At 43.1% G+C, this 11,936-nt stretch overlaps 2 protein-coding genes across 2 annotated transcripts in view; one reads left to right on the top strand and one right to left on the bottom strand.

The window, feature by feature from the left end:
* The window catches only part of LOC135097775 (WW domain-binding protein 11-like), a 6,066-nt gene extending 2,820 nt beyond the window's left edge, over positions 1 to 3,246 (top strand). Inside the window, exons 3-5 of the mRNA XM_063999806.1 lie at positions 1 to 513; positions 676 to 764; positions 1,916 to 3,246. The exon at positions 1 to 513 is cut by the window's left edge and continues 997 nt beyond it. Coding sequence (XP_063855876.1) covers positions 1 to 513; positions 676 to 764; positions 1,916 to 2,019 — 706 coding nt within the window. The 3' untranslated portion in view covers positions 2,020 to 3,246. The remainder of the gene's footprint in view (positions 514 to 675; positions 765 to 1,915) is intronic.
* LOC135097776 (small ribosomal subunit protein uS7m-like) lies at positions 3,049 to 11,461 on the bottom strand. Its single transcript, XM_063999807.1, has 7 exons — positions 11,402 to 11,461; positions 9,938 to 10,070; positions 9,440 to 9,622; positions 9,217 to 9,280; positions 8,549 to 8,719; positions 4,117 to 4,254; positions 3,049 to 3,649 (listed from the first exon to the last, which is right to left on the bottom strand). Exons 2-7 carry the CDS (start codon positions 10,012 to 10,014, stop codon positions 3,569 to 3,571), a joined length of 714 nt encoding a protein of 237 aa, XP_063855877.1. The 5' UTR covers positions 10,015 to 10,070; positions 11,402 to 11,461; the 3' UTR covers positions 3,049 to 3,568.
* Between the last annotated feature and the right edge of the window lie 475 nt (positions 11,462 to 11,936).

Genomic DNA, 11,936 nt, shown 5'->3' with positions numbered 1-11,936 from the left:
TCAGGTAGTGGCCGGCCCCCCATCCAGCATGCCCCTGGTGCCCCCTGGGGTGGCCCAGGTGCCCCAGCCTGGCCAGGCTGTGCCCGTCAACCCGCCCCCCACGGGGCCCCTCGGCCAGCCCTCCGTGGTGCCCCAGGTGGCCCCCCCATCGGTGCCCCAGGTGGCCCCACCCCCCACCGGCCCTCCCAATGCTCCACCACTCATGTTCCGCCCCCCACCCCCCATGCGCACCAACCTGCCCCCCCCACCCGGTGTGCGGCCCCCACCCAACCCCCTCCCCCAGGGCATGCCCCCAAGGCTGCCAAACATGCGCATGCCTCCACCCATGCCCCCCCGGCCCCCTATCCGGCCCCCAGGCATCCCCCCAGGCCTGCCTCCCCCCGGCCTACCCCCCCGCGGCCTGCCCCCCCTGCACAACCCCAACGTGCTGTCAGCCGGCCCGCAGCTCATCGCCCGGCCCAGGGACGACGACAAGAAGCACTCGGCCACCATCGAAGCCAAGCCGCAGATCAGGTCAGCCACACACACACACACACACACACACACACACACACACACACACACACACACACACACACACACACACACACACACACACACACACACCTAACATAACCTAACCTAACTTAACCTAACCTGACCTGACCTGACCTAACCTGACCATCTCCCCCACAGGAACCTAAGTGCAGACGTGACCCGTTTCCTGCCCACAGCGCTGCGTGTCAAGAGGGAGGACAAGAAAAAGATTGGGAAAACACAGACGGGTAATCTTCCTCCTCCTCCTCCTCCTCCTCCTCTTTCTCTTCCTCCTCTCTCTCTCTCTCTCTCTCTCTCTTTGTTGGTATTGTTGTTGTTGATGATGTTATTGTTGTTATTGTTGTTATTCCTCCTCCTCCTCTTTCTCTTCCTCCTCTCTCTCTCTCTTTGTTGTTATTGTTGTTGTTGTTGATGTTATTGTTGTTATTGTTGTTATTCCTCCTCCTCTTTCTCTTCCTCCTCCTCCTCTCTTTCTTTCTTCGTTCTCTGTTCTTATATTAATTTTTCCTCTTCTTATTTGTTTTTGTTGTTATTGTTGATGTTATTCCTCCTCCTCCTCCTCCTCTTGCTCCTCTCTTCCTCTCTCTCTTCCTCTTCCTCTCTCCTCCTCCTCTTGCTCCTCTCTTCCTCTTCTTCACACTAATTTCTTCTCATTCTTCCTTCTTTTCTTCTTCTCCCTTCTCCTCCTCCTCCTCCTCTTCCTGTCTTCCTCCCTTCCTCCTCTGTTCTTACACTAACTTCATCTTCTTCTTCATCTTCTTCTTCTTGTTCTTCTTCTACTTCTTCTTCTTCTTCTTTTAGTTGTTGTTGTCATTCTTCTTTAGCTATCTCCTTACAGCCACTTAAACTATTAGAACCATGAAAAACACCCTTGAAAACCCCCAACAACTTCCACTGCAGCCTGTTAAACTATCAGAACCACAAAAAACACCCTTGAAAACCCCAACAACGTCCACTGCAGCCTGTTAAACTATTAGAACCACAAAAAACACCCTTGAAAACCCCAATAGCTTCCACTGCAGCCTGTTAAACTATCAGAACCATGAAAAACACCCTTGAAAACCCCCAACAACTTCCACTGCAGCCTGTTAAACTATCAGAACCATGAAAAACACCCTTCAAAACCCCAACAACGTCCACTGCAGCCTGTTAAACTATCAGAACCATGAAAAACACCCTTGAAAACCCCAACAACGTCCACTGCAGCCTGTTAAACTATCAGAACCATGAAAAACACCCTTGAAAACCCCAACAACATCCACTGCAGCCTGTCAGACAATCCCTAGAACTTTGAGAATACCCTTAAGGACCTCAATGGCACTACCTGAACCTCCAGCTATCTCTCCTTCCACCTCTAATACTCTGACTCTTTCCCCAGATGTCAAGGAGCTGCCAGGAGGAAAGGCTGAGGAGACAGACAGGAAACCAACAAAAGATGATGCTTATTCACAGTTTATGAGAGAAATGGAAGGATTATTGTAGGGGGGCCTGGTGCACTGACCCCCCTCCTCCTCCACCTCCTCCCATCTCTCTCTCTTTCTCTGTATGTGTGTATGTGTGTGTGTGTGTGTGTGAGGGGGGGTAATGAAAAGGAAAGGGGTTTGTTTTGGTTTGTTTAGTTTAGAGAGAGAGAGAGAGAGAGAGAGAGAGAGAGAGAGAGAGAGAGAGAGAGAGAGAGAGAGAGAGAGATTCCTATGTTATCTCTTATGTGTGTGTGTGTGTGTGTGTGTGTGTGTGTGAGAGAGAGAGAGAGAGAGAGAGAGAGAATTCTTACATCATTTTTTTGTATTTTCATTTATGATCAACTAACTGCCTTGAAAACTCCAACAACTTCCACTGCAGCCTATTAAACTATTAGAATCATGAAAAACATCCTTGAAAACCCCAACAACTTCCATTGCAGCCTGTTAAACTATTAGAACTATGAAAAACACCCTTGAAAGCCCCAGTAACTTCCACTGCAGCCTGTTAAACTATTAGAATCATGAAAAATATCCTTGAAAACCCCAACAACTTCCACTGCAGCCTATTAAACTATTAGAATCATGAAAAACATCCTTGAAAACCCCAACAACTTCCATTGCAGCCTGTTAAACTATTAGAACTTTGAAAAACACCCTTGAAAACCCCAGTAACTTCCACTGCAGCCTGTTAAACTATTAGAATCATGAAAAATATCCTTGAAAACCCCAACAACTTCCACTGCAGCCTGTTAAACTATTAGAACTATGAAAAACACCCTTGAAAGCCCCAGTAACTTCCACTGCAGCCTGTTAAACTATTAAAACCATAAAAAAAACACCCTTGAAAACCCCAACAACTTCCACTGCAGCCTGTTAAACTATTAAAACCATAAAAAAACACCCTTGAAAACCCCAACAACTTCCACTGCAGCCTGTTAAACTATTAGAACCATGAAAAACACCCTTGAAAACCCCAACAACTTCCACTGCAGCCTGTTAAACTATTAGAACCATGAAAAACTGGGGAAATAATGAATAATGATACAAATTTATATATATATTGAATTTATTATATATACAAAATTTGAATAGACAAACAGAGTAATTTCAGAGAGAGAGAGAGAGAGAGAGAGAGGCTGCTAATATCCCATCACTTACTTCAGCTGTGTGTGTGTGTGTGTGTGTGTGATTACAACACTTCATCAGATTCAGATTTGTAGAACTAAATATATGAAATGAAAATAAATTATCAAGTTTTCTTTCACCTTCACTCAGTTAGTCAGTCAGCCAGTCAGTCAGTCAGCCAGCCAGTCAATCAGTCAGTCAGTCAGTCAGTCAGTCAGTCAGTCAGTCAATCAGTCAGTCAGTCAGTCAGTCAGTCAGTCAGCCAGCCAGCCAGTCAGCCAGACAGTTCCCCTTCCCCACACACACACACACACACACACACTTACAAACAGCCAAACACACACAATAAGCCCCACAATAAACGCCACAAAAAATCTCCCTTCTGGTGGTCGTGGTGGTGGTGGTGGTGGTGACAGACGCTGAAAAAATTGCGTTTACATTTTTTAACTCCACCGATAGTGAGCATAGGCCCTGTTGGCCTCGCACTGCCTATGTAAGTCTTGCTTCTTCTTCACTACGCGCCCCTGTGGAAGAAAACGGGAGTTGTAAAGGTGACACAGAAGAATATATTTTTATCTAAGGGGTGGCTTGTTTAAATTTCGGTGTTTTTGTAAGTTTAAATAATGTTTGTTTGTTTGTTTATTAGGTTAGGTTAATGTGGGAGTGTTTATTTGTTTGTTTGTTTGTTAGGTTGGGTTAATGTGAGTGTAATTGTTTGTTTGTTTGTTTTTTGTTACTGTAAAGCCTTTTTTTTCTTCCTCCTACTTCTTCTTCTTATTTTTATTCTTCTACTTCCTCCTCCTCCTTTTTCTTTTTCTCCTCTTCTCTTCCTCACATCCCTTCTTCATTCACCTCTTCTTCCTCCTTCACCTCCTCCTCCTCCTCTTTCTCCTCATCTCCTCCTCCTCCTCCTCTTCATTCTTTTCTTTCTCATACTTCCAACTCACCTCCTCCACCACCACCTCCTCCTCCTCCTCCTCCTCCTCCTCACCTCATTTCGTGCAGCCGCCAAAAGTTCTCTTGCTAATTTCTCTGGAAAGTGGATGGTTCTCTCTTTCTCTCTCCCCGCCTCCTTCAGCCAACGCATCGATATGAAGTAAGAACGATGGTCTGTTATCGGCACTGGCACCTGTGGGGGGAGGGGGGTGTAGGTTAGGTCAGGTGAGGTTAGGTTAGGTTTGGTTAGGTTAGGTTTGGTTAGGTTAGGTTTGGTTTGGTTAGGTTAGGTTTGGTTTGGTTTGGTTTGGTTTGGTTAGGTTTGGTTTGGTTTGGTTAGGTTTGGTCAGGTTAGGTTTGGTTAAGTTAGGTTTGGTTTGGTTTGGTTTGGTTAAGTTAGGTTTGGTTAGGTTAGGTTTGGTTAGGTTAGGTTAGATTTGGTTTGGTTAGATTAGGTTTGGTTAAGTTAGGTTTGGTTTGGTTAGGTTAGGTAAGGTTTGGTTAGGTTAAGTTAGGTTAAACCGTAGCAAGTGTGAAACCGTAGCAAGAGTGAGTCACAGGACGAGGGGACACTGACGTAAGCCTATAGGTTGACCTCTGAGGCCCTGGGGTCAGCTCTACCCTTGACAACCACTCCCTTCTACCCACTGTGCCTCGCCACCATTTTGTACAACCCATGGTCACATAACCTAACCTAACCTAACATAACCCAGGCAAGAAAGGATAATAGTATGTACGAGTATGTGCACTGAATTGAGTAGCCTAAGTGAAAATGACCCACAATTAGCTAGTATTAGAGAGGTAATTTGAATTGCTCTTACAGTGTCTCAGTATTGACACAATTAAATTGTTAGACATGTCTGATACTGAGGAAATTAATGGTGTAGATGGCCTTAGGGAAGGTGAGGGTGAGCAAGTGGACAAGGGTCAAGCCTGTAATGAAGAAGTTAGTGTCAGGGAGTGAGTGCCGGCCGACAAAGGAAGAGAATATCAAGCCAGTGTAACCAAGGGAAGAGCGGAGTCCTGTAAGTGTAAATGGAGCAGTGTTACCAGCAAAATTAAGAAAGGACTAAAAATTGTAATTAGCCCCTTTGAATTAGAGCCCATGTCAAGTGAAGTAACAGAGGCATTTCAGCACTATTATGTGGAATACACAAAACTGGTGGAACTGGAGCCAGAAAGTCAGAGGAGCTAAATGAACAGCTGGAACACAACCAATGAGTTCACCACAAAATATTAGAAAGTATAGAATGTAAAAGAAAGGAGTTAAAGAATGACAAAGGATCAATTTGTTCCAGCAAACGGTCTAGGCATTCTAGAGTCTAATCTGCTTCATCACCTTGAGCAGCACAAAGAAAGCAAGAAGCAGCAGCAAAGGTAGCCACACTTAGAAAGGAAATGGAACATCATGACAGTTTAGCAGAGGCAGAAGTTAGGTTAGCTAAGACAAAAGCAGAGGCAGAAGTTAGGTTAGCTAGAGACCAGGCAATGTTTGCAAAGAAAAAGAAAGAGAGAGATTTAGCTGTTGCTAGTGCAGAACTTAATGGTCTTAGCTTAGTTGAAGAAGTAAAACTGGTTCCAGGTAATGATGAAAGCGTAGAGAAGCAAAGTTATCTTGAACAATACATAGAGTCACAAAATGAAATGAAAGCACAAGCAATTGCAAATGAACAAAGTGACAATGCCATGCCTCACAAATATGTTACATTCCATGACCCACAGAAACCTTCTTCTTGCAATACAGATCATGAATTGATGACAAATGAAGTAGATGGACAAATATTTAGTGAACCTCAGGTAATAAATCTCAACCCTACAGCTCAAAGTGTTGTACCAAGCTCTCGTGGACACACTCTGAATGTTAACATGCCTAATAATGTGAGACAGAATCATCAATCCTTTTCCCATCCTGGGGGAACCTTTGCAATCAATATACCTGATCCCAAGTGGAGCCTCCCTCCAATAGAACCTAACACCTTTGATGGAGAACCCATGGAATTTCAAAGTTGGTTGACAAACTTTGAAACTTATGTAGAGTCTAAAACTTCTATTGGTAGAGAGAGACTTGCCTACTTAGACAGGTATACAACTGGTGAGGCAAAGGATGCCATTAAAATGTTAATGCACTTTAACTCTGATGCTGACTATGTGTAAGCAAAGAAAATTCTTAGTGATAGATTTGGAAACAAAAGCATCACAGCTGATGCTTACACAAAAAAGTTAATGAATTGTCTACCAATCTCTCCGCATAACAGTCCAGCATTAACAGCATTCTCAGATTTTTTGAAGTGCTGTTTAGCTGCAATGAAACACACTTCTTATTTGTCATTTCTGAATGACCCGAGAGAGAAAGGTGCTAGCAAAACTCCCGGAACATATTGTTGATGACTGGAGAAAGCAAGTAATGATATATCTTGATACTAACAGTAATAACAACACTCCTAGCAGTGATGAAGACCACCACCCACCCTTGCAAATGTTATGTCAATTTGTCCAGAAAGAAGCAAAAGGAGCAAGCAATCCCTTGAGAAGGATAACCAACACAAAGGTGATTACAAAGTGTTCATGGATGATATGATTACAAAGGGTTATGCAGAGGTTGTACCCACAAAGGATTTAGTTAGGAACGATGGTAAGGTCTGGTACATTCCACATCATGGAGTCTATCATCCGAGAAAGCCAAAGAAGCTGAGAGTTGTCTCTGACTGTAGTGCAAACGACAGGAACCAGTCATTAAACAGTCACCTGTTACAAGGCCCAGACCTTACCAACAAACTTATTGGAATGTTGTGTAGGTTTAGGCAAGAAAGCATTGCACTTGTATGTGATAGTGAAGCAATGTACCATCAAGTGAAGGTCAGCCCAGAACACAGAGACATGTTAAGATTCCTTTGGTGGGAAAATGGTGACCTTAACAATGAGATAGCTGAATACAGGATGACAGCTCACCTGTTTGCAGCTACTTCATCTCCAAGTGTAGCCAACTTTGCTCTTAAGAAAGCTGCAGATGACTACGGGTGTGGATCTGATGCAGCCAAGTTTGTAAGAAACAACTTTTATGTTGATGATGGTTTGAAGTCAGTAGCTACAATGGATGAAGCTGTCACTCTTATTCAGCAGAGCAAAGAATTATGTTACAAGGGAGGTTTCAACCTTCTTAAGTTCTTGTCAAATAACAAAGATGTATTAGCTGCAATTTCTCCTCATGAGAGAGCAGATGGAATTAAAAGTTTGGATTTTAGTAAGAATGAAGACACACTGCCTATAGAAAGAACTTTGGGAGTTGAGTGGTTCGTCCAAGGAGCCACTGTAACAAAACATCATGTGCTAATCCTAGTTTTAAGGTACACACTAATGTTAATTTAAGGTAAGTTGTTACACAATTTAGGGGAGCCATGTTAGTGTACATAAAGCACATGTACCCCACCTCATTATTCCTCGGCATTTATAAGTGAAATGTTCAATAGTTTTGTATTTGCATGAAAACGTGTAATATATGTAAGTATCAGTATTCAATGCTATATTAACCACCGAAGCCGATGCTCACTAGTTGGCAGTGTGGGGTTAACCCGCTGGTCGCTGCGGACATCACTCACGGCCAAGTCGCGCTCAGACAAAGACAGGCAGGATGGTGACCAAGGTAAATACTTTAATATTGTGGTAAAAACTGATTATCATAGTGACAAGTTGACTGCATGTGTTGTTAATGAATATTGTAATATGTTGAAAGTGTTTAATATCAGTGTGTAATGTTATTTTGTAAGAAATTGAGACCGAGAACTTGTTTGCAGTTGTTACGGTCGTGCCTACCTCATCAATAAACGTGTCAGGGAGAACTGCCTTTCCTCCACCCTACGATGATGGTGTGGTCAGTAAAACAGATCACCTGAGAGCCAATTGATGCCCAGCTGGTGCGGCTACAGTTAGGTTTGGTTAGGTTAAGTTAGGTTTGGTTAGGTTAGGTTAGGTTAAGTTTGGTTAGGTTAGGTTAACTTAGGTTTGGTTAGGTTAGGTTAGGTTAGGTAAGGTAAGGTTTGGTTAGGTTAGGTTAGGTTAGGTAAGGTTTGGTTAGGTTAAGTTAGGTTTGGTTAGGTAAGGTTTGGTTAGGTTCGGTTAGGTTTGGTTAGGTTAGGTTAGGTAAGGTTTGGTTAGGTTCGGTTAGGTTAGGTTAAGTTTGGCTAGATTACATGAGGTTAGGTTTCATAAAGGAGCTGGTGTGTGTGTGTGTGTGTGTGTGTTACCTTGTCAGGGCTGCCCCATGTCGGATTGCCAGCCTGGTACATAGACAGACAGACAGACAGAGAGAAAGAAAGACAGACAAACAGACAGCCCAAGTAGTACTAGTAGTAGTAGTAGTAGTAGTTAGAAAAACTCCTATTATAATCATAAACTAAAAGAAGAAGAACAACAACAACAACAACAACAACAACAACAACAACAACAAGAGAGACAGAGAACCCCCTGTCCCTCCCCCGTGTGCCCCTCACCTGGTACTTAACCCCGCCTCGTTTGATGGGAACCAGCTGAAGAACCGGGCGGCCATTTTCTACAGCCTGTTTGAAGATCTTTAATGGGTCGCAAACGATGGCTTCTTTCTCCTCCTCTGTTTCTGCTGTATTTCTCTTCTGCAGCTGAACTCGCTTGACCTCCTGAAAGGCCTGGAGCGGTAAAGGGTCGTTAGAGGTCGTGTGGTCATTTGGTCTTGCTTGTGTCGTTTAGTGGTGAAAGACTTGGGATACTGGTTAACTCTTGCACTAGGGAGGTGGACAGAATAGTGGTGAAAGACTGAGAATACTGGTTAACTCTTGCACTAGGGAGGTGGACAGAATGGTGGTGAAAGACTGAGAATACTGGTTAACTCTTGCACTAGGGAGGTGGACAGAATAGTGGTGAAAGACTGAGAATACTGGTTAACTCTTGCACTAGGGAGGTGGACAGAATAGTGGTGAAAGACTGAGAATACTGGTTAACTCTTGCACTAGGGAGGTGGACAGAATAATGATGAGAGAAAGGAAAAGATGATGATAAATATTTCTTCTTTCTTTCTCCTCCTCCTCTTTCTTCTTATTCTTCTTCTTATTTTCTCTTTTAATGTGAATAAATGTATCTAGCTTATTCTTAACAAGCCTAATACTGTACCTCACAAGTGTCCTACCTTCTCCACAAGCTCCCTGGCTAGACACTTGTTACCAGTCTTCATTATGTGATTGGTGAATTTCCTGCAAACGAGAGACATTGTTAGGCCGTTAGGTTAGACCCCACAGTACGCGCACACACACACACAAATTAAACACAGCAAACAGGACAAAAAAAACACGAAAACTGAAGTAAAAAACAAACAAAAAACACACAGCAACACGCAGAACACAGCAACACACCTGACAAGTGGGTCGTGAAAAACAGAGCTGGTGTGGGTGTTGTAGGCAGCCCTAACTGGTGTGTATTCCAACTGCTTTGCATCTCCGCTTCTCTCCAGCTCCTCCAACTTCGCCGGAAGGTACACAGGCTTAATATATGCAGGGGGATACTGGCTGTACCTCGCCCGCCCTGTCACTTGACCCCTGCGGATTAAATGACGTCAGATTGGGTTGGTTAGGTTACCCCTAGTTTTCGTAATACAGCATTTCTTCCTTTTTCTTGTTAATCAATGTTCAAATTTGGTGTATTTTGGCGTGTTTGCAGGCATATGCTCCGCCGTGCCCTCCACACACACGCCCCCACGCCTGCTTGTCCTAAGGCGTGGTGATACAGTATACCAGCAGCCGCTATTGGTAACACACACACACACACATATTTAACTCCCAAAAAGACACATAAATAATGATAATACTGTAATGAAACTTAATACATAGATGCACCAATGCCGCAGGTCTCACCAGGCACTGTTGACCGTCAGCCAGGATCGCAAGGGCACGCGGAAATCATTAAATAAGACACGCACGCCGGTAGCCATTGTGTGCTGGGCTTCTTCCTCTTCCTCTTATGGCCACTCAGCTGGTCTGGCGCAGCCTGCCAGATTGTTTTGGTCATATTATCGTACTACACAGGTTGAAATTTTTGTACTTCTGGTAAAACTATCGTACATATGTAATTATTCCAAATATTATGCAAAACTGCCACTTTCCAAATACAGCAAATTTATATATATATACAGAGAGAGAGAGAGAGAGAGAGAGAGAGAGAGACTCCACCAGTAATTTCTTGATTGTTACTCGTTCACAGACGGCAAGTTCTGTGACTCCCTCCCTCTCTCTCTCCCTCGCCCTCCGCGCGGCTGGAAAAGAGAGGAAGTGCTGAGGAAAACTGGGCTGACTTGCGATAAAGTACATGTGTATTATTACACCTAACTGTGTGTTTACGTTTCCCTCTCTCTCTCTCTCTCTCTCTCTACTGAATATGTACACGCGCGCGCACATTTTCAAAACACACACACACACACACACACACACTGCATAAGCATATGTACAACGAAAGACAAGGCAACACACACACACACACACACACACACACACTGCATAAGCATATGTACAACGAAAGACAAGGCAAAACACACACACACACACACACACACACACACACACACACTACATAAGCATATGTACAACGAAAGACAAGGCAACACACACACACACACACACACACACACACACACACACACACACACTGCATAAGCATATGTACAACGAAAGACAAGGCAACACACACACACACACACACCAGAAACGCCTAGAAACACATTTTTCCTCCCCAAAAAGATCCAGAAGCACAATTTTCCTCCCCAAAAATACCTAGAAACACAATTTTTCTCCCCAAACACACACAAAAACACAATTTTCCTCCTCAAAAACACCCAGAAACACAATTTTCCTCCCAAAGACACCCAGAAACACAATTTTCCTCCTCAAAAACACCCAGAAACACAATTTTCCTCCCCAAAAACACCCAGAAACACAATTTTCCTCCTCAAAAACACCCAGAAACACAATTTTCCTCCTCAAAAACACCCAGAAACACAATTTTTCTCCCCAAAAACACCCAGAAACACAATTTTCCTCCTCAAACACACCCAGAAACACAATTTTCCTCCCCAAAAAACCTACGACCGTACCTGGAAAACACTGGAAATACCTGGAAAATACTTGATACTTAATAGCAAAAGGGAGAAGAGAAGAGAGAAAATAATGCTATTTATCATGGAATATATATATATACACACACACATATATAAACACACACACACACACACACACACACGCACACACACAGCTGAAATTAATCCAGAAAATACAGAAATAACCTTCACAACAACCAGAAATAATAAGGAAAGAGAGATAGCCAACCTTGTTTTCAGCTGCGCCCGCTCCCAGCCCTCCCGCGGCCGCCATGATGGATTGCCAGAGTCTACCCCCGGTTCCAATATTTTTTCTATTTTCTTAACTTATATATTTAGGCTTTTTAACTAAGATTTTATGGTTTCTAAAAATATTTGGTGGTGTTTTGAGTGTTTTGCGTGCGAGTGTTAAGGGAAACATGTCGATTATGAGGTTGTTTCAGCGTAAATAAGTGTTGCTGTTTTGCCGTTAAATTTTTCATACCGCCAAACATAATTTTTTATTTCAGCCGCTAGGCAAGATTTTATGGGCTCAAAAAATCGTTTATTGTTTTTTAAATGTGTTGTGATGCTTTTGAGTGAAGTACGTGGGTTTTTAGAGGGGTTTTAGTCCCGTTGAAAACTCAAAAAGTTGACATTTTTAAATTATTTATTTATTTATTTCAGCTTCCGGTTAACTTCTGATTGTTTGTAGAAATAGTTTCGATTTTTTAAAGTGTATTGTGTTCGTGAGAAATGAGATTTGTGGACTTTGGAATGTTTTT

Source organism: Scylla paramamosain, unplaced genomic scaffold, assembly GCF_035594125.1.
Source record: "Scylla paramamosain isolate STU-SP2022 unplaced genomic scaffold, ASM3559412v1 Contig31, whole genome shotgun sequence".
Taxonomy (NCBI): Eukaryota; Metazoa; Arthropoda; class Malacostraca; order Decapoda; family Portunidae; genus Scylla; species Scylla paramamosain.
Note: the sequence above shows the minus strand (reverse complement) of the source record. Positions and strands in the feature narration are given on the sequence as shown.

What these genes read in the sequence shown, in the direction of transcription:
- LOC135097776 (XM_063999807.1), bottom strand. Translation starts at nt 10,014, where the DNA reads ATGGCTACCGGCGTGCGTGTCTTATTTAATGATTTCCGCGTGCCCTTG. An exon ending in CTGACGGTCAACAGTGCCTG is followed by an intron (nt 9,623 to 9,937) that starts GTGAGACCTGCG and finishes TTTAATCCGCAG; the next exon opens with GGGTCAAGTGACAGGGCGGG. An exon ending in TGGCGGCTGCACGAAATGAG is followed by an intron (nt 3,650 to 4,116) that starts GTGAGGAGGAGG and finishes TTTCTTCCACAG; the next exon opens with GGGCGCGTAGTGAAGAAGAA.